The sequence below is a fragment of the Daphnia pulicaria genome, chromosome 8 (assembly GCF_021234035.1).
Source record: "Daphnia pulicaria isolate SC F1-1A chromosome 8, SC_F0-13Bv2, whole genome shotgun sequence".
NCBI lineage: Eukaryota > Metazoa > Arthropoda > Branchiopoda > Diplostraca > Daphniidae > Daphnia > Daphnia pulicaria.
Window position 1 is genome coordinate 10,007,966 of NC_060920.1, and position 24,262 is coordinate 10,032,227.

The 24,262-nt window shown below is 39.3% G+C and overlaps 4 protein-coding genes and 3 long non-coding RNA genes across 16 annotated transcripts; 1 reads left to right on the forward strand and 6 right to left on the reverse strand.

Annotated features, from left to right (window-relative positions):
- The first annotated feature begins 402 nt into the window (after positions 1-402).
- Positions 403-3,303, forward strand: LOC124311226 (allantoicase-like). The gene is made up of 11 exons (XM_046775625.1): positions 403-648; positions 907-969; positions 1,048-1,084; positions 1,463-1,513; positions 1,618-1,644; positions 1,756-1,857; positions 1,922-2,010; positions 2,084-2,278; positions 2,361-2,479; positions 2,561-2,601; positions 2,702-3,303. Exons 1-11 carry the CDS (start codon positions 544-546, stop codon positions 3,085-3,087), a joined length of 1,215 nt encoding a protein of 404 aa, XP_046631581.1. The 5' UTR covers positions 403-543; the 3' UTR covers positions 3,088-3,303.
- LOC124311266 (interaptin-like) lies at positions 3,215-5,019 on the reverse strand. Of its 5 annotated transcripts, none has more exons than XM_046775690.1 (7): positions 4,978-5,019; positions 4,728-4,847; positions 4,507-4,659; positions 4,160-4,416; positions 4,015-4,096; positions 3,606-3,957; positions 3,215-3,536 (listed from the first exon to the last, which is right to left on the reverse strand). In XM_046775690.1, the coding sequence occupies exons 2-7, from the start codon at positions 4,788-4,790 to the stop codon at positions 3,364-3,366; spliced, it is 1,080 nt and encodes a 359-aa protein (XP_046631646.1). In that variant the 5' UTR covers positions 4,791-4,847; positions 4,978-5,019; the 3' UTR covers positions 3,215-3,363. The 5 variants fall into 5 exon arrangements, with proteins under 5 accessions (XP_046631646.1, XP_046631647.1, XP_046631649.1 ...); XM_046775691.1 differs by lacking the exon at positions 4,978-5,019 and adding an exon at positions 4,943-4,963; XM_046775693.1 differs by lacking the exon at positions 4,978-5,019 and having other exon boundaries at positions 3,215-3,378; positions 3,448-3,536; positions 4,728-4,909.
- A 3,907-nt stretch (positions 5,020-8,926) lies between these two features.
- LOC124311702 lies at positions 8,927-9,692 on the reverse strand. The gene is made up of 4 exons (XR_006910149.1): positions 9,536-9,692; positions 9,352-9,445; positions 9,185-9,287; positions 8,927-9,018 (listed from the first exon to the last, which is right to left on the reverse strand). It is a non-coding gene; the product is annotated as an uncharacterized LOC124311702 (long non-coding RNA).
- Positions 9,693-11,728: 2,036 nt separating this feature from the next.
- LOC124311661 lies at positions 11,729-12,454 on the reverse strand. The gene is made up of 2 exons (XR_006910097.1): positions 12,158-12,454; positions 11,729-12,094 (listed from the first exon to the last, which is right to left on the reverse strand). It is a non-coding gene; the product is annotated as an uncharacterized LOC124311661 (long non-coding RNA).
- A 206-nt stretch (positions 12,455-12,660) lies between these two features.
- LOC124311611 lies at positions 12,661-13,749 on the reverse strand. Of its 2 annotated transcripts, XR_006909994.1 has the most exons (4): positions 13,619-13,749; positions 13,303-13,518; positions 13,135-13,244; positions 12,841-13,061 (listed from the first exon to the last, which is right to left on the reverse strand). It is a non-coding gene; the product is annotated as an uncharacterized LOC124311611 (long non-coding RNA). The 2 variants fall into 2 exon arrangements; XR_006909993.1 differs by lacking the exons at positions 12,841-13,061; positions 13,135-13,244 and adding an exon at positions 12,661-12,709.
- A 624-nt stretch (positions 13,750-14,373) lies between these two features.
- LOC124310893 (mucin-2-like) lies at positions 14,374-18,125 on the reverse strand. Of its 5 annotated transcripts, none has more exons than XM_046775027.1 (4): positions 17,605-18,125; positions 16,805-17,413; positions 16,204-16,740; positions 14,374-15,825 (listed from the first exon to the last, which is right to left on the reverse strand). In XM_046775027.1, the coding sequence occupies exons 1-4, from the start codon at positions 17,620-17,622 to the stop codon at positions 14,440-14,442; spliced, it is 2,550 nt and encodes an 849-aa protein (XP_046630983.1). In that variant the 5' UTR covers positions 17,623-18,125; the 3' UTR covers positions 14,374-14,439. The 5 variants fall into 5 exon arrangements, with proteins under 5 accessions (XP_046630983.1, XP_046630980.1, XP_046630982.1 ...); XM_046775024.1 differs by having other exon boundaries at positions 14,374-16,101; positions 16,195-16,740; XM_046775026.1 differs by having other exon boundaries at positions 14,374-15,819; positions 16,006-16,740.
- Positions 18,126-18,251: 126 nt separating this feature from the next.
- Positions 18,252-22,136, reverse strand: LOC124310890 (calphotin-like). Its single transcript, XM_046775017.1, has 3 exons — positions 21,996-22,136; positions 20,444-21,592; positions 18,252-20,379 (listed from the first exon to the last, which is right to left on the reverse strand). Exons 1-3 carry the CDS (start codon positions 22,008-22,010, stop codon positions 18,493-18,495), a joined length of 3,051 nt encoding a protein of 1,016 aa, XP_046630973.1. The 5' UTR covers positions 22,011-22,136; the 3' UTR covers positions 18,252-18,492.
- Positions 22,137-24,262: the final 2,126 nt, after the last annotated feature.

The following is a 24,262-nucleotide window of genomic DNA, read 5'->3' on the forward strand; positions in this document are numbered from 1 at the left end:
TCTTTTTATACTTCGCGTTAGACAATGTACCGAAAACGTGCCCAATAGCCAATTCTTAAAATGCGATCTGTTTGCCATTTGTTCGCCCAAACCCCAAAGGAATATTTTTTTTTCATTATTCAACAAGTCTAGAACATGAAGAAGCCATAAATCATGTTACGCCTGGTCATGACTAATTTCGCATCATCTTTCTTTATTTTGCTGACTTGCTGTCCCGCGGAGTGAGAACGGAACGGAACTTCGTTGTCAATGGGTCGAGTTTGAAACTTTGTCATAATTTTCAATCGAATTTCTGTAATTTGAACGATGTTTGAACTTTGAACGGGATGAGATGAAACCGAAGTGAGACCTTTGAATACCTGCCGTTAGGAGCGCTAGTGTCAACTACTCAATTGTAAATATGGCATTAAGATTAGTAATACGTGGCTGATTTCGGATCACACACATAGAAGTTTCATACCGGTCGTGAGTTTTAAGAGGCCTTATGTTGACATATGAAATAAGATTCAGGAATATTATGAGCCTATTGTAGTTTTAGTCAACATGAATGAAAAGCCCGATGAAAAATCTGAATCTTTGAAGAAAGATGACACTCGTGTGCCTCCCGTGCAGGATTTTCTTTCCAAACCTGATTTGACCGCTTGTAAGGTAATACAAAAACATAATTTCCCAAACTGCCATCAACTGTATGTTTCTCATAGGTTATGCAATATGCATACTAACATTCATTTCTAACATCTCAAAATAATAAAAAGTACTAGGCTGATGTACTTTTTGTTCCATTGTTTCATTAGCAGACTTTTCTTAACGAAAAATTTTGAATTCAAACTTTCTTCATTAAGATTAACCAAAGGTACATAATTTACCAAGTACCATTTTAAAAAATCTTTTTCAATTGCTGAACAGAATGGTGGGAAAATATTGTTTGCCACTGATGATGGATTTGCAGTAGCAGAAAATTTGTTGAAGGTAATTTATTTTTATTAAATGGTTTTTACATTTACATATAAGTGAAGATGAGTTGAACATGAAATATGTTATTTTTAGGAAACAAAACCAGAATGGCGTGAAGGAGTCTATACAGGTTTCTATTCTGTTCTATTTTTTATTCTTTTACGTAAGGGTTTTCTGTAGAACCATTGATTTGAATTTTTCAGTTTTCTTACTCTTGAATTAGTTTTCATTCCTACCTGCTTTTTAAAGTTTGGCTTGCTATTAAATTTGGTTGCTGCTATAGCTATAGCTATAGCTTGTACATGAATTGCGTACTTCATCTACGTATGCAGAAAACGTTATTTTACCCTTATTACATAAAAATGGTCTCGCATTCGTTTCGCCCTTTCGCGAAACAGTAGTTTTAAAAAACGGAGATAATAAGATGTGAAATATACCTACAGAAAAATTATTAAAAATGAATATTAAACAAACTTCTCCCTGCTACTTTTGTTGCATTGGATTTTAGATTATGGGAAATGGATGGATGGATGGGAATCGAGACGTAAAAGAGTTGCTGGTAATTATAATTACTTTTATTTTATTTTACATTGGAGAAAGAAAATTAAATAAAAAGTTATTTCATTTTTTTTTCTGCGTCGTTTTTTCTTTGTTTTGTTGTAGGACATGACTGGTGCATCATCAAACTAGGTAAGAATGAAACAATATAACGTTTGAAATAATATTCATCATCCCCAAAATACGTTTTTTCAAGACCATAAAAATATGGTAAAATATGATTTAAAATTTTGTTAATGTCAGGTATTCCTGGTTGTATCCATGGATTTGATGTGGATACTTCTTACTTTGTTGGAAATTATCCTCCAAAGATGTCGATCCAGGCTGCTGTTTTGCCACTTGAACGTAATCAAGTTATTATTAATAAGCTTTAAATGGATTTCGCCATTTAACTTTTTTTTTATGATAGAAGAAGAAAAGTTACCGGTGCGACGATCCCATATAGGAAATCAAGCTTACTTGGATGAAATGGTAACAGTTAATGCCATGCATTCAGAGGTAATTACTTAGTTTAAAAAGTTTAGATATCTTTATTGCTATGATTTTACTAAATGATTGTTATTCAATTTAGCTCTGGGAAGAACTTGTCCCCATGTCAGAACTTAAACCCGGTTCTCCCGAGACGTGCCACAATTATTTCAATTCGTTGAATATTAAAGACAGGTTCACTCATATTCGCTTCAACTTGTACCCTGACGGAGGTGTTGCCCGCCTTCATGTTTATGGAACACCAAAGTTTGATTGGACTACTGTTCCTGCGTCTGAAGTGTGTATTACTGTATTTCTTACCGATTATATAAAACTTGTATTAATCAATTTCTCCACTATCAAATTTCTTATTTTGTTAGAGAGTGGATTTGGTTGCGTTAGCTAATGGTGGTGAGTGCATGGGATTTAGTGATGCTCATTTTGGGAATCCCAAGAATCTTATAAGCCCTGGACGAGGTACCGGCATGTATGACGGATGGTAAATGAAAATGGATAAGTTTTTGTTGATTATTATTTTTACGCGATTCATGAAATTACTAAAATTATGTTTAAATGACAGGGAAACCGCCAGACGGTTGGATAGACCTTCCATCCTTGAAGGTTATTTCTTATTTGTTATTTTGCGATTTTGTTCATATTTCTTAATAAAATTTCTAGTCTTTATAATATTATTTATTTTGTTTTTTTGTTTATATTTCAGAGGACGTGAATGGTCATTTGCTTGTTACTGGGAAAGAGTGGGCTTGCTTTCGCCTTGGCCATTCGGGTATCGTCACTGCTGTTGAGGTTGATACTCATCATTTTAAGTGCAACTTTCCTGATTATTGCCTTTTGGAGGGTTGCTATGCTCCACCCGGCGAAGAGGAAAAAATTATGAAAATGGAAGGGGAACCTTGGAAGACAATACTTTCCAATCAAAAACTCTTGCCAAATAAACCCCACTATTTTTCAGGAGCCTCTATAATTCACCCTCACGGCACTGTCAATCTTATTCGACTTATTATGGCCCCGGATGGAGGCATAAGTCGACTGCGGGTTTGGGGACATATCCGCTCATATAATAATGACGGAACTGTTGGGTACTAATGAAATCGCCTATTTTGAAAATTGATAATTAAGAATTTATTCCAAAACTGTTTCCAAAACAAATAATTTCACTGCCACGGGGTTTAGACATCAACAAAATGTTGAAGTCATTTTTAAAAAGGTTGAATTTGATTTATACTATATTTGGTTTTATTTCACTTTTTTCTGTTGATTCTTATATACAAGTTAAAAATACATAATTGGGGCTTTATTCTATTCACATTAATCCCTTGTCTCGTTGGCGATACTTCTACCTTTTTACAGGATTGCTGATTGTCACTGGACCTGGCACTGGCTTTCCACGGAATTACTCAAATTGGAAACGTAAATATCAGTGATAGTTTTTTGACAATTTCCTACCAGCTTGTCAAGGGCATTGATTTCCGACATACGCTTTTCTGCTAGTTTGTTCAGACTTTCTCCATCTTCAGACTCGAACTCAAAACAATCTAATTCAAAAGAAAAAAATTAAGAGAAAAACTACATAATTCTGGTGAAATGTATAGTGTGTTCTTTACCATCGCCAGTGGAGAACAGAAGTGAAGGATCCAAAAACTGTTTTGATATTGCTTTGTTAATGAAATCTATCAATCTTTTTACACATTTCTGGCATTTTGAAATCCCCGCTATGCAGATTTTCACACATTCATCCGTTTTCTTTCGAATAATTTCGCAAGCATTATGTTCTGCTAGTTTACAATTCAAGGAAGAGACTGCTTCTTCTAAACGCTCTTTAGCTTCGGTGAGCCTTTTTATTTCCAATCGATTTTTTTCAGATTCATTTTCTAATTTTAGAATCACTGCCGAATGTAATGAGGTACACTTTTCTTTTTGACTATCGAAGGCAAGTTTATGTTTATCAACTTGATCCTAAAAAAAAAAAATACTTAAGAAAGTGGAAACTTGGGATAAAGTTGGGAAATGTACCTTCATCTTATCTATCCTAGCCTTAAAATACTGTTCACGACAAGCGGCTATTTTCAGCATATCTTGAAATTGTTGTTGTAGCCTGCAAAAGAAATTAAATTCTTATTTTTCAAAAATTTGCAAGAAGACGTGTATGCGTGAATACTTCATTTTCTCAGCAACTACATCTTCAACCGTTACATGTCCTGCTTCCTGTGCAGCTTTTCTTCGATTCTCCCATAGTTTGATGGTGTATTTGAGAGCATCCACTTCATCTGCTTTGCTTTGAAGAGCATTTTCTTTATCTTGAACTTCTTTATGTAAAGCCAATATTTTAAAATTGTAATCAGAGTTTAATTCTTTAAGGGTAAGAAAATCATGAGTGAGTTGTTCCTTCTCTTCATTCAGGTCAGATATAATATTCTATCAAAAACAAAAATTATTTCATCCTCTTTAATGTAATAGTCTTAATATCACAGTTAAATATACTAGTCTTTGTTATTTGATAACTACCTTTAGTTTGACAACTTTTTGTTGAGTAGGAAGAGTATTGATGTAAGACTTTGCTACAGATAATTCAATTTTAGTTTGGCTTAATTCCCTTTGCCCATTCTCACACAATATTTGCAATGATTCTATCTGTTGGTCCTTTTTCAGTATTTCCTTCTGAGCATTCACAAGTGTCAGAAAACAGTGGTTATGAAAGACATTTTGTTTCTGTGCTTGTAGCCTACCTCCAAAAAGTGTAGTCGCCTGTCAAAAGTGGTTGGAAGAAGTTCCCGTGAATCTCGTGGCATCTTGATTCAAATGCTAATTTCCTCTGCTTTCAAAATAATTACTAAGACTGAAAATTGCTAGAAAAAAAAAGACAAACAACAGCAGATTACGAAATTTGAAAATTAATAACATTACAACAGTTCAGTCTACCGCCATGGCCAGTAGCACCTACCGTATCAAATCAAATCAAAAAACAGTTCAGTCTACCTAGAATCGAAGGCCAACCGGTTTCACTTTCATATCGTTGAATATTGATACAGTGGGTACTGTACGCGTATCAAGCTGTCAGAAGCTGTCACTAGGTGTCAAAATATTTCAGTGTGTTTTTAGGGATTGAACTATTCAGCCCTGGTAATTCTGGAAGGAAGAAGAGGGGGGGGAGGGGTCATTAAATTCTAGAGACGACAGTCAGTTTTTCTTCAAGACACTGTCCGAGAAGGTTACCTTAGCTATTGGCTTATGCCGGGGCCGTGTCTCTCCTCACATTTTTCTTCAATGATAATTCCTGTTGTTTTTTCTTCATCAAGGTTAATGAATTTAAATTGTGTGTGTTCCGTGTAATTAATTTACGGGTTACATGTTTAAAACTTTGTTTCTGACAGTAATTGAGTTTTAATTTTTCTATCAACAGTCTGGTGTGAACTTCTTCATCGCACTACGTGCACGTGTTCGCTGCCTCGTCATGAAGAGGGTCTCTACTATTTTGCAAGACAAAAAAGATGAAAAGAGGAAATTTGAAGGAAATTAAGTACTTTTAAGCTAAATCGAGAAGGCAATCAAGTACCATTTTTAGCATTTTGTTCTTGATATTGAAGACAAATGACATCTTATTTCGGTCTTCAGTGTAAGACAGCTTTTGTGAGAAGTGTTTTGTTAGTTGGTAATTAAACAACCAATAGGGTTAGAATTTTTCTTGAATTTAAGTCTACATAAGTGTGCTACATATGCTTGTGTTTGCTTAGAATTAACTAAGGTTGTACATTGAACTCTTGATATAGATTTGACAAGTACTTTCTGCTTCTAAATAAGATCTTGTGAAAAAAGTCAGTTTGTGAAGAATGAGAGATTTTTATCATGTAGAACATTCCCTTGTTTTTCTTCTAATATGTGAAAATATTATTGGTTTATTAATTTCTGTTTGTTTTGTAGGTTTCCTTGTTCAGTTTATGAGCTGTTTATGGTGTTTTCTGGTGTTCAGTTGAGAGATTCCCTCTGAGATGGATAATCAACGGAAACCATAATCAACTGCTGAGCCTTTTCTCATACCATTGTCATTTTGGACGTGGAGAATGAAGACACTGTCAGAGTACACTGTGGAGTAGCTTGGCTGGTGATAATGGTAATAATATGGTAACAATTCCTGCCTTTATTCCTTAAGGTTATTAAATTTAAATATTTTGTGTGGTCAACTTACAGGGACCATGGCATGTAACTTATATTTGCAAGATTAATTGCTAATGGTAATTTTTCTTTAATCTAATGGTTTAATTTCTAATGGTTCTTCAATGATTATTTCTCAGCTCATGAGGTCTGCTGTTCATTTTCTCCAAAATGTCGTCTCTTGGTTCATGTTGCATGTTTCGCCACATTCAGTACTTAAGATTAGTAAGAGCAATAATGTTGATTAACTTTGAAATCTGAAATTGTTTCTACATTAGAATTTTATTATTTGTTTCTGAAATTAAGTTTTAATTTTATTAACAGATGGAGTCTGAAAGCTTCTTTATTGCTTTACGTGTACGTGGTCATTGCCGTTTAATGAAGGTCTAAGAGGGTCTCTACTACATTGAAAGACAATATAGTGATGGAAATAGGAAATCTACATGAAATAGTAATAATGTAAGTACTCATGAGACAAATCAAGGGTTAGCATTTTGCTTTAATTTTTTCAAAGTATGTGTGCTACCTATGCTTATTTTCAGTTAAGAATTTACTGAAGTAAAACTTCAGTTCTTGATTCAAATGACATGGCAACTACTAGGGCAATCCTACTTATCAATAAGACAGCTTGTATGAAAAGGATTTGATCAGATGGTAGATTTTTCAATTTTTTTTCTAACAGAAATTCAAAAAGTTAAATAGTTTTAGTTAAATTCAATTAGTTAAATCATTTAAGTGTTGAGTTAAGTCATTCAAGTGTATGATTGCTTCAACTTTTAAGTATTTGAACCATTTATTTTACAATTGAAAGATAAAATTAAACTTGCATTTTTTGTTTTACTTTGAAAATATAGGTTCCCATGGTCAGTTTGATGTTTGAGCTGGTTTGTTGTTGCTGTTTGGTGTGCAGTGATTTCCCAGGAGAAATGCGTTAAAAAGGTGATTGTGCAGACTTGCTTAAAATGGGAAAAGAATTATTGTGTAGACTTGCTTTAAATGGGAAAAGAATTATTTTAATTTAAGGGAAAAGATAATTGTTTTGTTGTTGTCATGTTGGCTTTAGAGTTTTTTTTTTTTTTTTCCCAGGGATAAAGTGCCGCAACATGGCAATCTAATGCTACTGAGCCTGACGTCGTCTTCTAGAGAAACTGTCAGTTACATTGTTCGTGCGGTCAACTTAAAAATTCTTCACAAATATCTCAAAGGTAATTTAGTTTTCAGTTCATTAGGGTTTCTGAATGTACAGACAATTAACAGATGCCTTTGTTTAAATGCCGAAGAAGATTTAGAAGAATACAGATACATTGTAAGACACATTTGTCAATCTGTCTTGCCTATGATACATTTCTCCTGGTCACAGAGTCTTATCCCAGTAGGTTTTTTTTGTCTCTGATTGGGGTTAAGTGATAGGAATTATGTAGATAATTGAATTGTAAAATAGTACTTTGATCTATGATAATAATTAAGGTTTTTTTTTTCATGTAGGATTAATGGTTTGGTGAGACTGAGCTTTTTCATGGTGGTTAAAAGTTCACATGGAGCCAACTGGTGAAGGGTGTGGTGAGGTGTTGCATCATGACTGTGTGCTGGTGTGGGGAAGTGCTTCATGCCATCTGTGGTGTTGGTATGAATTATTTTTATTGCTTTAACTATTAAGTGTTTGAATCATTCATTTTATATTTGTTGTCTGAAGTTTAAACTTGAAATTTTTGTTTTGCTTTGTAAATTTTCATTGGAATTTTTTTTTCACATTTCGAAGTGTCATTCTGTTAATTGATGTTCTTTTGCTCTGTAGGCTTCCATCGTCAGTTAAGATGTATCAGCTAATTTTTCTGTTGAACTTTGGTGTGCAGTTCATTTTTGGGTAAGAGATTCTGTTTTCATATTATCTATTGATGAATTTGAGAAAATGACAGATTGGCCATTGTTGTCATGCAGGTGGTTGTGTTGCAGCCAGCTGGTGAGAGGGAGTTCAAGTTGAGTTGAGCTGAAGGTTAATGAACCAGTCGATAATGCTGGTGTTTAAAGTTAAATATCAATGAAGACATCTTGAAATGGTAATTTGGTTGTGATATTGTGTTGTAATTGAGGAAGTTTCACAAAGTTAATTAAAATATTATAGCAGGTTTATAGTTTTTCTGAAAAGATGGTTGCTTGCTGTATTGTAATTTTCTTTTTGATCTAACTAGAACATTTCTCCTTTTTTGTGTTTTTCAACATTTGTTGCTGCTCGGATTTGATTAATTTTTAAACTTAACGGGACATGACTTTTCTTTCTTGTCTTCCATCACATGTTTTTTTTTACAGCTGATACAAGTTTATATGTTAATTAATGATTTTTCTTTTTCACTACAGGACTCGGTGACAATGTGATTTTCAATCTGCTGCATGCAGTTTTTGTTATCAACAAGTGGAGAAGTAAGACTAGAAGCAAAGCTGCAAGAAAAGGAAATGGTGATTTGACTGAAATATTATTTGTGACTTGGGAAGTGTCTAGTTTTTTATTGAAATGTTCTGTCAAAAGATAAACTCCAAACTGACGTAGGAAATTAGTGATGGTACTTTAATTTATAAGCAGACCCTTGTCTATTTTATTAAGGAAAAGTTTAATGTTAAATTCATGGTTTTCCTGTCTACCTAGTATAATATCCCTGTTTATTCTAATAGGTCTCATAGTAAATGTGCAGTCGTTTCGCAGTTTGATTCCTGTTCAAACTGTTCCTATCCTGGATTGGATCCTGGATGGATCCAGGAAACAGGCTACGGCTACCAAACAAAGGACCGTGTTGACTGTATACTCATTGTCCTTTTTCTTCAAAAACGTGACTTCTCATAAAGTTTGTCATGCAAAATTACAAACCCAAGAACCTGTAAATAAAAAATATGTCACCTTGTTTATAATTTGTGTCATCAATGTACTATTATATTCATTTATATACTATATAGACGCCAGCGCAGATCAATACTTTAAATACATATTGGACTGCAACAAAGAAAGTTTAGTGACATGACAAGTATACTTACACTAAACTACCAATCAGTTATCCAAGGTTAAGAAGATGGAATGAGAGATTGGTCTATGCTGGAGTTGGTGATCTAGCAAGTCCAATATAATCAGTCGATATTTATGATGAATTCTTATAAAAGATGAGAACAATATATATTTCAGCAATACTTGATTAAGCTAGTGTTGGTTGTTACCTCTGTCATTTGGATGACACATTCAGTAGGATAGCTACCAGGATTTACAGCACAATAGTTGACAGTAGGCTACACGCCCCTTTCACATTTTCTCCTGGAAATTAATGAGAAATATGAAGGTTATTAAACACATACAAAAAGAACACATGCCCAACAAATTGCACACAAAATATATCCAATTTACCAACGAATTCATTGGTAATTTTTGAAAAAAATAGCTGTGGCTGAACTGTTGACAACGAGCCGCCATAAGCACATATCAACACAATATCCTTCACGCCATCTATTAGACACGTCCAAAACTGACCGGCTTTAGATAGTAAAAAAGTCACAAAAGTAATCAAAAAGACCATTTCTGTTTGCTTAAACTGGCAAAGGAGTCTTTAGAATTGTGCAGAGAACAAAGCTCACTTTTTAGTTTTATGCAAATTTTCCGGAAGTTTACCGGAAGTAAGCGATAGCGCCTCAACCATTGAGCTGCCGACCAAATAAACCAAATATTCGTGATCTACGTGAGATTTGGGTTCGATTAGATGTGATTTAAACGAAATCCATATTTTGGCCAAAATCGAGAATTTTCCTGAACTATAGGTCAGGAAAATTTTCAAAACCGGAAGTACGAAAACGTACAAAAGAAAACATGAACTTTACCACAAATTTGACAAGGATCACGAATATGTGGTTATTTTGTTTGTCAAATGAATATTTACTGAACTACTGACTGAAAAGAGAAAACCAGAAGTAGAAAAAAAAACACATTATTAAAAATCTAACAAGTGAGCTTTGTTGCTGAAACAGAAACTGACAGTAATCTCCCAAAATTTTTTTAAAGTAGCATTAAGAAATCTCTACAGAGATGTGCAAAGTAAACGTAACGAAACTGATTCTGACAGGTAAAAAATTATCAAAGTCTATGCTGTCTAGTGTCAGAAAGAAGAAACGTTTAAAAGTTAACATGAAAACAATGTCCGCTCTAGCTCGTTGACTCTCAATTGAAAGAACTGACAAAAAAGGTAACAAATAACTTTGATACTCACGTAACGTTCTCCCTGTAAAATTTCACCAACAAGCAACAAACCACCACACAGCATCACAACAGACGAAATCCCAAGGTGATGATGGACGCCAGTCCAACTTCTACACACTTCAACAACCACACAACTTCACCAGTCCAACTTCTACTCTGAAGACAATGCAGTGATATTGGTTCATGTGCCTTGTCTGCAAGTGATTCCAGTCATTTAAGCACCTGGGCATCAGTGTTTAGTCAGTGAATTGCTGAAAGGAAAAACACCCAGTTGGTTAGGTAAACCTACGCCAGTTATTCAGAATGCTTTTCTATTCACCGCAGCATACTACAAGGCAACAGAAAATGTTAAGTAAATCTCTTAAATGATGGTGAAAATGAATTTTTTCCACACCCTATCTGACCACAACATTATGTAGGCTAACTGGCTCATTTGATTCTCACTCTACTGGACATCTAAATAATCACCTATCACCTCATTAACTTTATTCCTGTAATTCTGCACTTTGTCTATACTTGTGATAAATCTTTCTTTTTTTCTGTAGGTTACGATGATCATTGATAATTGGAGAGCCACATTGGAATGTGACAGGTTGTCTGGGCTAAAAGCCCTACTAAATAGATTCCTTTGGGGAAACTTCGTCTTCTCCAAGTTACACAGTACACAACTACACATGATAAGTTACTTAAAAACAAATTCAGATTAGGAATTTCAAGTTAAATTTAACCGATTTTAAATAACACAAAATTTAGCTAATGATTCTTATTGCGTTCTTGGCTCAATGTTTTCAGAAGATTTCAGCTGAAGTTGACCAAGGTGCAACCTCAGTGCTTGTTAAAAAAGAGGACAAACGGACGATCCAATAATGTAAGCTATGTCTTCCTAAACTAAATAATTGGTATTTGCAAGGTACTTCTTTTGTCCAGGATTAAAAAATCATTACTGTGGCATCTAATGTATAACATTTCAAATTAACAATCTGCATTCAAGTCATAGATAATCTCTAAAATATGGCTACATTCTCCAAATCCAATTCTTTGCTGTTATTTATTTTGCAGACAACTGCAAGACAGTATCATTCAAGTGGTTATGGTGATTAACAGTTAATTAAGTACTGTTTTAGGAAAATGTATGATTGATTAATTAGAGAAGGTTTATTATGACAGAACAATTTTATTTGTCTAATTTTAATTTATTAGGATTATTACAAATTTACAAGTTATTAGGACAATATGAAACTTCACGAAAATTAATAAATGTAATATTCAATGAAATATTCAAATGCTTACTTTCCTTCCCCAATTTCCTCCTCCTTCCTTTCCTAATTGCAGTAAGTTTCTTTTTTTAAGTGTTTGGCATAAAATTCCCCATGTTTGTTTTTCTTTCTTCTTAAATCTTAAGATCCGAACGAAATAGACAAAATGCCAATTGAACAAAATACAAATTGCAATTTTTATACGGTATAATTAAGTAGTACTTGGGAGCTTCGGTGTTGTAGCTAGGTATAGCATAGGTTGCGGTGTAGCAAACTGGAGCATCAGTGTAGTATTTCTTCGTAGTACGAAAAGGCAGCTTCTGCGTAGGGCTGCGTAATACTTGACCGCCTGTTACCGCAAGTTGTGGCTGTGTAGATCGGGGCAGAGTAGTTCTTGGGCGCTTTGGTGTAGTTTGCAACGATTTTGGTTTAGTAATCAGCCGGAGCCTCGTTGTAGTAGCTGGGAACAGAGTAGTACTACTTTAGCCATCGGTGTAGTAAGTAGCTGAGGACAGAGTAGTACTTGGAAGCCTCGGTGTAGTAGGTTGGCGTGTAGTACCCCTGTACCTTGTTGGTGTAGCTCGGGGCAGAGTAATACTTCGGGGCGTCAGTGTAGTAGCTGGGGGCAGTTAAGTTGTGGAATAAAACTCCGGTGCCTTAGTGGTGTAGTACTTGAAGACTTCGGTGCAGGAACTGGTTGTAGCGTGAGTTGCTTTTGGGTAGTAAGGCGGCGTTGCGGTTTGGTATTCGCCATACCAGAAAGACATCGGTACACCAGTGGTCGACCCAGTCATCAACGATACAACACCCAACAGCAGCACGACGCTATGGTTAACCGAGCAATTAGTTTCCACATTAATAATGAATAATAACTGGCATACTAACAAAAAAAGACAAATGGGATTGATACATAACTAAATACAAAAAGTAAGAATATTTGCCCATAATTGCGAACTGGTAGTTGCCATGTCGGAGATGCTCATTTGACTGCCTTCTATCGACATTTCTCTCGCTTAATAAGTTTTGCCTTCTCCTGATTCACCTTTCAACTCGAGCCGTGCGGCAATTGTACCTGCTTGAAAATGATGCAACACTTGTCATTGGTGTATTTTTCAATTGTAACTAGATTAACAAATTTGAAAAAATGTGGAATTTATACGATACTTCATGTAAAATCTGAATATTTACCATGATTGCAATTTGGTTACACGAAGAGGAATGTGTAGAGAGGCCCATATGTAAATGGGCTTATTACTACAAGTTCAAATTGTAACTCAATTCAACTCATAAAAACTGGAATTCCCTTTTGATTAACATGACTGAAAAGGTAAAAGGACGCCGGAAGTTCGTAATACATTTTCAGTCAGTGTCTCGGAAACAAATGGGAAATGGCGGAATTTCGTCCCCCGCACGAAGAAAAGCACTATCTGGGGTTTGGAGGATTTCATTTTTTACATTTTACTGTTTTAACCACGGATACGAGCAAATTTGAAATTTTACTTATCATTCCCCGAGTTTCTAACATACAGAAAACTGGCTTTACATCCATTCTTAAGATATTTTTCAAGTTGGACAAAAGAGCAACATGCAATAACCTGATAAGCTTCTCTCTAAATAAAAATGCTAATAGGTCTAATCATGACAAATTAAACAAATTAATGAAATTACCAAAAAGCTGAGAATGAGAATTGTTCATCACAATCACACCTCTACAGGAATCAACATGTCAGATGGCCACCATTTTGAATAATTGAGGGGGAGTGGACATGAAGTGTTTCTGTATGTGACGAAAGCTACAATCGGTACTGGTAGCAAGAGGAACACCAAGTTCCACCAGCTGGCTGCAACAAATTCAGACTGCAATGAAGAAGCTCAGGACTCAGGCTGTAAATAGAAAAATAAAAACTCAATTACGATCAGAAGCAAAGTCATCCAACAACTAAATGTAACCTTAGGGTTAAAAAGTTGAAACATAATTACTTACACTTTTCTGAAGAATTTCTGCATGTGACGAAACGAAACGTTCATCCGGTACGTGCAGCAAGAGACAACATTTTGGGAAAAGGTACAGCAGTTTCATGCCACATGATCAGATGGAATTGCCAAGTATAAATGTTTGTGAAAGTGAGTGTATGTGAATTCACCACACACAAAAACTCACATTTAATAACCTTAAAGAATACAAGAGGGAATTTCCATTTACATGAGTAAAATGTCAGGGAAAAAGTACCAGTAACAAGTAACAACTAACGTATAACAGGTAATTTAATTTCTAATTCAACGAGTAAAAAAAAGACAACCAACATTAGCTCTAACTAAGACTTCGAGCAGATGACAGTCCTTTGCTCCTTTCGTCTGCACTTCAGCGTTGTCGCTTTTGATTACTTTAACTGGTCTAATAATTTCTTAATCATTTTTTAAAATTTCTAATAATTTAAAAAATAAATAAAAAATAAACTAAAGAGTGCAAGAAGGGATCGTTTATTCATATATATAATTATACAAAGAAAAATCATCTCAAGATTTATGTTTTGAGCAAATTCTGAGGATAGAGTCCATTTACAACGTTGCATTTATAAAAAAATACAAACAAAAAACAGAATGAATTCTAACGGAAATCAATTATCAATTAATTGTTGGAAACACATCGTTTAAATGAAATTATATCATTCGACGAATGTTGTCCTCCGGAGCGATCCAAGTTGTGGAAGATTGATCAAAAGGAAAGGGAAAGAAAGATAAGACAAAAAAATAATTTATTGGTAAACAAAGACGTGTGAAAACAAATTACTGTGTAAATCATAATCAATTGGCAAGATTAGTAGATACTTGGGAAATGGTTACCGTCGTTGGAATTCGGACTTCGTCACTTCGATCTGGAACTTCTAGTGAATCTTGTCTTAATACGACATTTGCCGACTGTAAAAGTGGGTTTACATTTTGTGCTTGCTGGTTTTCTTCTGCTGACTCTATTAAAATAACAGAAGGGGCATTCGCAGGTGAAGATCCAGATGGAGAAACGTTAGAGAGGGAAACTTGTTGAGCAGCCTGGATATCTTCGGTCGAGTCCACTAAAATAAAACGGGGTGGTGTAGAATTCCCTGGCAACGGCCCAGATAACGAGACATTGGGTTGAGGAAATTGCTGCGCAATCCGAAGATCTTCGTTTGAATTCACTAAGAAAACATCTGCAGATCCAGATAGTTGGACATTCGAAATGGGAACTCCAGGATTTCTCCGAGTATCTTCGACCGAGTCCACCAAGACAACACGACGGGGTGCGGGAGTGGTTGGTAATGGCCCAGACAAATTAATATTTGAAGCAGTAACTCCTTGAGAAAGCAATCGCAGTTCAATATCTTCATTCGAGAGATTCGAGCGGACTTCAAGTGAATTGTCTTGTGTTGCCGTTCTAAGAATTGGAGATCCGGGGGCATTCTGAAGGATTCGGAAATCTTCGTCCGAGTCTCTAAAAAATAAATTTTGAGTGCCCGGAGCCTGAGTAGCCGTTGGAACAGAGGCTAGTACGGGAGCATTTGGAACGGGTTGAACGCCTATGGGAACGTCGCGGAATAAAAATTCATCTGAGTTGTCCAGCCTTACAAATGGAATCTCTGATGGTCGAGGTGAAGCTATTACATTGTTGTTTGGTGCAGGCAAGTTAAGGCGAACGATCCTGTCGTCATCATCTTCAATCGAGTCATCTCGAATCACGACTGGAATTCTTGGCGTCTGCGTTGCCAAAGGCGAGGGCGTAATAGTTGCAACTTGTTGAATTCTTTGGACTATCTGGAAATCTTCAATTGAATCATCTTGGACGATAATTGGATTCGCCCGTGGTAGTGTCCCTCCTAATGGTGCGGTAGTTTGAAATTGTTGGCCTAGCTGGATCACCTGTCTGTCTTCAATGGAATCATCTCGGATAACAATTGGATTCACTGGCGCCGCTGCTGTCAAAGGTGAAGGTGTAAAAGTGGGGACTTGTTGGATTAGTTGAACATCTTCAACTGAGTCATCTCGAATTATAAATAAATTCGCCGGTGTCGCTGTTGTCCTAGGTGAAGGTGTAGAAGTGAAGACTTGTTGGACTATTTGGATATCTTCATTCGAATCATCTCGGATTATAATTGGATTAACAGAAGGTTGAGTTGCTCTAGGTGGAGAAGGTATTACTTGTTGAGCGATCTGAATGTTTTCAACAGAGTCATCTCGAATTATAATCGGATTAACCGAAGGTTGAGGTGCTCTAGGTGCAGACGGGATGACTTGTTGAGCAAATCGAATGTCTTCAACAGAGTCATCTCGGATTACAATTGGATTAACTGAAAGTTGAGGTACTCTTGGTGGAGATGGGATAACTCGTTGAACGACTTGAATGTCCTCAATTGAGTCATCTCGGATTATAATCGGATTAACCGAAGGTTGGGTTGCTCTTGGTGCAGAAGGTATAACTCGTTGTTGTTGAGCAATCTGAATGTTTTCAATAGAGTCATCTCGGATTATAATAGGATTAACCGAAGGTTGAGGTGCTCTTGGTGGAGATGGGATAACTCGTTGAGCGATCTGAATGTCTTCAACAGAGTCATCTCGGACTATAACACGGACGTTTTGCACTTGTGTTGTAGTTGGTAAAGGTACTGAAGGAGCTCTTTGTGCCGCAGGATTCTGCATCTGTTGTCTCGAGTCATCTGCTCGAATTACTGCTGGAACAAACGGCGCCTGAGTTGGCATAGGTGCAAATCTTGCAACTTGTGACTCATCTCGAATTATAAGGGGACTCGACGGTAAAGGTGTTCGTCTGGTTACTTCCTGGACTATCTGGATGTCCTCGTCCGAGTCATCTTGAATAATAACAGGCATTTGGGTTGGCGCTGGAATAGCAACGGGTGCTCTAGTTTCCTGAGGGATTCCTCGAACTTCAAAGTTTTGTGACCGAACTGGTGTTGCAGCTGGGACTGAAACTGGGGTATTCACGCTAGAAATGAAAACACCAACATCTTCTTCGGAATCATCTCGAACAACGGCAACGGCTGGCCTGACTTGTTGAACGTTCCAGGAATATTTTTCAGTTGCAGGGGGAGAAGGAGATCGGGCATACAACGGTTTCTAAAGTCAAATAAATATTTTTGTAAGGAAAATGATGTGCCCAAGGTGTAAAAATGTTACTTACCACCCAAGGAAGATCCAACAAACTTGGTCCGGTCACTGGAGCTGATGGAGCGCTGTAGGCGTAGGGTTTCGGTGTGGTCGATGGATACGTGAACGGAACTTTGGCTGGGGTTGGTGTGGTAGGTGGCGCTGGAACACGGTGGGCTTGATGACCCATATAATTGAAGGTTGAATGATGCGGGGGATTAGCAGGAGGCGAATAAACTGGTGGTCTAGGAGTCACCGGAGTCGAATAAATTGGCTTTTGCGGTGCTGGAGCTGCATAAGTCGTCATTGGTCTTGAAGAAGCTGCAGCTGGATACGGAATTTGATACGCTGGAACACGATGAGCCGTTTGGTGAGCATTTCGGTAAGCAGGGGGAGAATGTGAGGGCCTAACAGGGTACGAAGGAGGGGCCACATAAGTTGGTCGTGATACGGGATACTTAGTTTGGTAGGGAGGAACGCGCTGAGGAGGAGGGACACCGTAAGTAGGCGGATGTGGAGAATAAAAGGCGAAAGGTGGTGGGCGATTGCCAATTGAACGGTGTTTGGCTTCAGTCGAATACATATCATTCTGTCCAAATATGGCCGTTGTGCAAACGACCAAAACTAGAAGAATTTTTTCCATCTGAAACCAGAGAAAAAAAAAATTAATTTACTGCAGAATTTTAATTTATTTATTGATACAGTAATTTTTGTTAAGTTATTTAAAATAATCGATTTCAATCGAATTAGACTTAATCCTAACTTTTGAACAAAAGTTGGGATTATGTCTAATTACACTGAATTCCATCTTGAACGATATAATAAATATCGTACCTTTGCCAGAGCCACCATGTTGTCTTATTAAAAGATCCGACTGATCTTCGACTAAAACTCGGGCGAAGTTGCCTTTATATACCTTCACTTCAAGTGACTGGGTGGTTATCATAACACAAGTCACTCTCCAAAGAAGAATGTAAATGGACGGCATCTATTGCGGTTCAGCAGTTGGGAGGGGCGGCCGTCTAAGGAAGGAGGGGCAATTCTATTGTTGAGAGAAAAAGTGAAAATAGTGGTGCAGCACATAGACTTTCTTGTAGAGATGACCTTCATGTTAACCAGGGTGAATTGGGTCAGCAGGAGCCTAGTCCCTAGTTTCATTGTTTATCATTTTATCATTTTCTTCTTGTTTAAAAGAATGACAGGTTGTGTTCTTCATTCTGCATACTGTACAACTTTCAAACGCACGCATGTACGTTACCTCGGGTTATATATCCCGATTTGGTGCCTGTTGATATGTAGCTGCCTCCATCGCTTCGAAATAATTCTTCTCCGATCTGGGTAACCTTGTGCACGTTTCAAATTATTTCGCTGTACATGGTCTGATGTACAAAAAAGAGAAGAATTTGGTTACCAACTGAAACAAGAGCAGTCTATCAAAATGATACGCAAATGGTAACGTGGAATGGTTAATTCAATCGATATTGAGCGAAAGTGCAGTATATTCGGTGAATTTTGAGCGAGTCGCAAAAGCAGACCCAAAGGGTGGAGGTGCTTTTTCATGAAACAAAAAAGAACAAAATAAAAACACGACAAAGAAAATTAGACGTGATAGTAAAAAATAATTTATGGTCTGCGTATGTGAGTAATGGCGACGCATTCTATGATTGGAAAAATAAAAGTGTCACATCCGTGGCTCTTTTTTTTTTGTTTATTTGTTTGTTTTTAATTTGTTCTCCATGCCGCAAACCGAATTTTTCTGGCAGCGATCGCTTGAGGTGGGAGGTACTCTAGCGAAGGAATCTCCACACTGGCGATTGACGGTACGGTAGTCGCTGGCGCAGAGATTTGCGGGGCCGCAGTTACCACCTCTGGGATGGCGGCAGGTTTCGCTTCAACGGGTGGGAGGTACTCGAGCGATGGCAACTCTGCTACGACTGGTTCCGGCTTTACTTCAGGGACGACAGCAACTTCCTCGACGATGACTTCTGGTTTCACTTCTTCAACGACGACGACGACTTCTTCAACGATCTCTGGTTTCACTTCGGGAACAACGACGACTTCTGGTTTCACTTCGGCGATGGAAACGACTGGAGGAAGATATTCAAGAGACAACTCGATAACTGGTGCTGGCTTCTCGGTTACGACGACTTGTTCGACGACAGCCTCCGGTTCTGGGACGACGACTACTTGCTCGACGACAGGCTCCGTTTCCGGAACAACGACTACTTCTTCGATGACCTCTGGTTTCACTTCAACGATGGAAACAACTTCTTCGACAACTGGTGCGACTGCAGGTGCGGTGGGAGTCAGAAGTGGTGGAAGATATTCAATCGATGGTAATTCTACAGCTGGTACTGACTCGGGTAATACGATCACCTCCTCAACAACTGGTTTCTGGATTTCAACAACTTCTTCGACCACTGGTTCTGGTACCAGTGAAACTGCTGGTGCTGCTTCAGTAACTGGTTTGGCAGTGCTGACAATTTCCTCGACCGGTTCAACAACAGCCAAAACTGGAGCAGCAACTTCTTCAGCGGCAGGGGACGCTATAGAAATGGCCACTTCTGGCTCAGGAGCAGAGACAGTTGGTGCAGGAGGCAAGTATACCAGAGATGGAGCTTCCGCTTCGACGGGGGAAACAGCAGGAGCAATTTCGGCAACAACAGGAGCAACTTCGGCAATAACGGGAGCAACCTCAATAACTTCTGGTGCCGGAGTGGCAACAACAGCTGCTTCCGACACGATTTCGACGACCGGTGCGGCTTCTGATGCGACTTCAACGACTGCTTCTGTCACAGTTTCAGCAACGGGGGCAACTTCGGGTACTTCTGGCTCAACAACTTCCGGTGTCGGAACGGCGACAACTGCAATTTCAGGAGCTGCTTCTGTTACGATTTCAACAACTAGGCCCACCTCTGGTACTGCTTCAACGATTTCTTCAACCGGAGCGGCAATTTCGGCAACTGGGGCGACCTCTGGCACCACTTCGACAACTTCCGGAACTGGAACGGCGACAACTTCAATTTCAGGAGCTGCTTCCGTCACGGTGTCGACAACGACAACAACTTCCGGAGCGGGCTCAACTACTTCGGGGGCAACAGGCTCGACTAAAATAATTTCCGGTTCGGCAATGGGGACGACTTCTGGAGTGACGGCTTCGGCAATAGAAATAACTTCTACGATAGGTTGAGGGGCTTCCGTTGTTGCAACAACAGTTTCGACAATAGAAATAACTTCTACTGGTGCTGGTGCTTCCGGTACAGCAATCAACACAATTTCTTCGGGGACCTCTACGACCATTGGGGCCGGTTCGGCAATTGGGACAGCAGGTTCTTCAGCTGGCTCATACGGTTCAACGACAATTTCGGGTTCAACAGGAACCGATTCAAAGATAATTTCGGGTTCTACTGGTGCTGGTGCAACGACAAATTCAGGTTCAACTGGAGCCACACCGTAGACGGGTACTGGCCATGGCATCTCTAACATGGAAGGGGCTTCCGGAACGGGGACTGGAGCAGATCCATAAGAAGGTTGTGCAGGTTCAACGAAAACTTCGTTAGTCATTGGCATCATCATGTGAGCCATCGAGTCAGTCCAGCCAAGGGGTTTCTAAATGAAAGTGAAAGTTGCAATTTCTTGTAAAAGTAAAACGGGTGAAATTTGGATTTCATACCGGCCAAGGAAGATCGAGCAAGCTCTGAGCTGAGCTAGTTTGAGGTGCAGCGGGTGGTGCAGTCCATTGAGAAACAGCTGGTTCAACCCATTGGGCTGGTGACGAGCCGTAAGCTGGCTGAGGGGCATGATCTGGAACAAAAACGGGCTCGGGAACTGCATAAGATGGGGCAGCAGGAGGAACGTATGAAGGGGCAGCGGGAGCTGGATAAGATGGTGCTGCTGGGGCTGGATAAGAGGGAGCTGCCGGGGCTGGATAAGAGGGAGCTGATGGAGCTGGATAAGACGGAGCTGGATAAGACGGAGCTGGATAGGAAGGAGCTGCAGGGGCTGGATAGGAAGGAGCTGCAGGGGCTGGATAAGAAGGAGCTGCTGGGGCTGAGTAAGATGAAGCTGCTGGAGGAGCGTACACGACCATATGATGGGCCTTCATTGGTGGATGGGCACCATAAACCGGCTGAGGGCGATATGCTGGTGCTGGATGTCCCTTGGACTTGGGAGCTTTAGCTTTCGGGGCGGAATAGGCAGCTGGCCTTGGGGCAGAATAAACAGGAGCACGATGAGCTTTGGATTTCAGTGCCTTAGGAGCTTTAGCTTTAGGTGGAGCTGCATAGACTGGTCGAACTGGAGCTGGAGCTGGTGGTCGGTAGGGCAGTGGAGCCGGGTGGTATGCTGGAGCGCGCTGGGCTTTGGCTTTAGGAGCTTTCGGGGCCTTTGGAGTTTTGGCTTTAGGAGCTGCGTAAACAACAGGTCGATGCTGAACTGGTGCAGCATACGCTGGAGCTGGTGGGGCATACGCTGGTGGGGCATACGCTGGTGGGGCATACGCTGGTGGGGCATACGCTGGTGGGGCATACGCTGGTGCCGCATAAGGAGCCGGAGCAGCATAAACAGGAGCGTGATGTGGACGCTTGGGTGCCTTTGGGGCTTTTGGTGCTTTTGGGGCCTTGGCTTTAGACGGGGCAGCACCGTAAGCGGGTGGATGAGCACCATACGCAGGTGGATGAGGAGCACCGTAGGCAGGTTGAGGAGCGTAATGCGCTGGAGCTGCGCGATGTCCCATTTTCTTGTGTCTCGTCTCCATGGCATCCTGATCCATGTCGGTGCCGAAAGCGACCGCAAAGCACGCGAGCAAAACCACGGCACCAAACTGTGTGAAATCGAAATCAAAAAGCGAAGCGGTCACAACTTTGGAGAAAGTTCATAAATTATCAACAGACAACAACAACAACAGCCTATACGTAACAATTATTATCCATTTGGGAATTTTCTCTTCGTGTACATCCTCGCAAAGTGTGGCAATATGCGTTGACAGTGACAACGGTCGTCAAATTTTAACTCAACTTTCACATTTCTACTCAATTTTCAAACGTTCAAAGCTTCAATTTCGTTTTTAAAATTCCTAAATCGCTAGACGCTCCGTATTAGGATGCGCCTTGCAGGTTAATTATTATTAAAAAATAATAATTAAGGTACCAAAAAAGATGAGATTTTAAAATAAAAGTGGGGTTAAAATTTAACGAGCTAAACCGGATTTTTGTTTTGTATCCTACCTTCGCCGGAGTCATGTTGAATAGAAATGATCACAGGATCGAACTGATCGTGAATGAGGCTCAACAAGCTTGGAGCTTCCTTTTATACATTCTTCCACCTGCGGGGATTGGTTGGTTTTCGGTGGTAACGCATCTCACTCTCTCGAACGCTCACGAAAAAGAAGCGCCAAAGAAAACGACCGTAGCCGCGGCGGTAGTCCGACGGACGGGGAGGAGCACAAGGCTGGCAGAATGGAGAGAAGAGAGCTTTTCCCAAACTTCTTCGTGAAAAGGAGAGAGAGAGAAATGGGCTCCAGGGGGTTGGGATGGGGTCCTAGCGCCGGCATCTTCAGTCGGGCCCGTCCTTCTTCCCAATGCCTCTAATACCTATGCAGCAGCAGATGTTGAGAGGAAAAGTGAAGAAAATAAAAAAAAAAAGAAAATTAAACAAAAATTTTTTTTATTCGAGAAGCGATGTCCTTCGCACCAAACCGGATCGGGAGAGGACGGCCCGTTTCGCTTTCAGCCGTTAGTAGGTACCACCACCTGTAGAAGAGCGTTCGTTTCCTTGACCTCCATCCAAGGGAAACAAAAAAATGACGTGTTAGCCAGCCAGCCAGCCTATACTGTACAACAACACAGAGCGGCACGCACGGGGGCATCTCCCTCCAGCTCGTCTCGCTCCCGGAGCAGGGGCGACCGAACATGAACATTGCTATACATTTTAGCCTTGATGCACATCTCGTCCGATGGTCCCTCGGAATGTATAAGGACAAGTATCACAGGAAATGAAAGGGAAAAAGTAAAATTCCAGTGCAGCACCGAGAAGAAAACAATCACGGACTGTTGCCCACACGAGTTGTAATAAGGCAAACGTACGAAACAAATAACAAGAGAAAAAGAGGAATGACAGGACATTTCCTTCCGTCATTCCCATCGTAAATTGTTGCGCCGTTTATGAAAGAAATTTTCAGGAAAAAAAAACCAGTTCCCTAATTTTCCCTTTGTAAAATAATGTCCAACTAGTACATATACATCAAGTTTTTCAGGGACATCATCATTATTTAAAGAGGGTTGGTTATTTTCTCATTGTTGAATTGAAATAGTGATGATGAACTTCCCATCCCTAGAGCTGACAGGCCTAAACAAAATAAACAACAAAAACCTGTTGACTGCAAGTTGCTCAAACGCCAACCGGGACGTGCTTGGTTTGTGTTCATCTTGAACGCGTCTGTTGCTGCTGAGGTCCCGAGAGAAAGTGGCCGGGGCCTTGAAATTAAAACAAACCAGCATTTTTGTTTCTCTCTCTCCTGAAGAAGAAAAACGAAAGAGAGGAGAAAACACAACGATGGTCTAGTCGGAACATCAGTTATTGTTCTCCCTCTCTTATACATGTTATATGGCATTTCTGCTGGGCCAGCAGAGATGCGCCAGATGCTTGTTCATTTTCGTGTTTCAGAGAAATCAAATAAAAAACAAGACAACGGCAAAGAAAAGCTGAAAAGCTGAAAAAAGAAGAAGAAAAAATTACCAACTGAATGATTTTTATCACCGGAGATGCTACATGTATTGCTACATTAAATCTCAAACGGCCATATCTCTCTTGTCGGTTTGCTAAGGAGAAAAAAGATTGACCTCGATTGAAAAGCGCAGCTCGTCGTCGTCGTGTATAGTCACAAAATTCCTCCTACGCCTGTCCCGCTGCTTCATCATCGCAGCACGTCATGTAGCATATAATTTTATGCAATTCAGTTCTATATATGCCGATGATATTGGTAAAAAGAAAGTTCTCTCTCTCTCTCTCTCCTTCACGCAAAGTATTTTCTATTTAATTCCAAAATTTGTTTTTTTTCCCCCAAAAAAGTGGAATGTCTTGTTCTTCCGTTGAAAAGGAAGCGCCGGAACCTCACCTGACACAATCACCTGACGCGATTGTTACGAGTACATGTAATACGGCATGGTCCTCTTATGCGGTAATAATAATTACAGCGATCTGAAGCAGCCGCAGCATGACGTCCGTCGTTCCGCTGTGCGTGAAACGAACGGTGAAGAAAAGAAAACCAGAAAAAGCCAGTGGAAGGAAATTGGACATACAGGAGAGAGAGAGAGAGTGCGCAACACAACTATCTGTCTCAGCAAAGCGACGAAGAAGAAGAAGAAGGGAAAAGTATCGAGACATGTTTGAGAAAAAAGAAAAAGAATCCGTTAAAGATGACGAAGAAGAAGAAGAAAAAGTGAGAGGATTTAATTGCTAGTGCTGTCACGAGCTACACACAGTTGTTGCCGGT

Coding starts and splice junctions, on each gene's coding strand:
- LOC124311226 (XM_046775625.1), top strand. CDS start 544: ATGAATGAAAAGCCCGATGAAAAATCTGAATCTTTGAAGAAAGATGAC. Junction 1,858..1,921: donor TGCTGTTTTGCCACTTGAAC/GTAATCAAGTTA, acceptor TTTTTATGATAG/AAGAAGAAAAGTTACCGGTG. Junction 2,279..2,360: donor CTACTGTTCCTGCGTCTGAA/GTGTGTATTACT, acceptor TTATTTTGTTAG/AGAGTGGATTTGGTTGCGTT.
- LOC124311266 (XM_046775690.1), bottom strand. CDS start 4,790: ATGCCACGAGATTCACGGGAACTTCTTCCAACCACTTTTGACAGGCGA. Junction 4,417..4,506: donor AAAAAGTTGTCAAACTAAAG/GTAGTTATCAAA, acceptor TGTTTTTGATAG/AATATTATATCTGACCTGAA. Junction 3,537..3,605: donor TCTGTTCTCCACTGGCGATG/GTAAAGAACACA, acceptor CTTTTGAATTAG/ATTGTTTTGAGTTCGAGTCT.
- LOC124310893 (XM_046775023.1), bottom strand. Junction 16,741..16,804: donor TGTTGGATCTTCCTTGGGTG/GTAAGTAACATT, acceptor ATTTGACTTTAG/AAACCGTTGTATGCCCGATC.
- LOC124310890 (XM_046775017.1), bottom strand. Junction 20,380..20,443: donor TGCTCGATCTTCCTTGGCCG/GTATGAAATCCA, acceptor ACTTTCATTTAG/AAACCCCTTGGCTGGACTGA.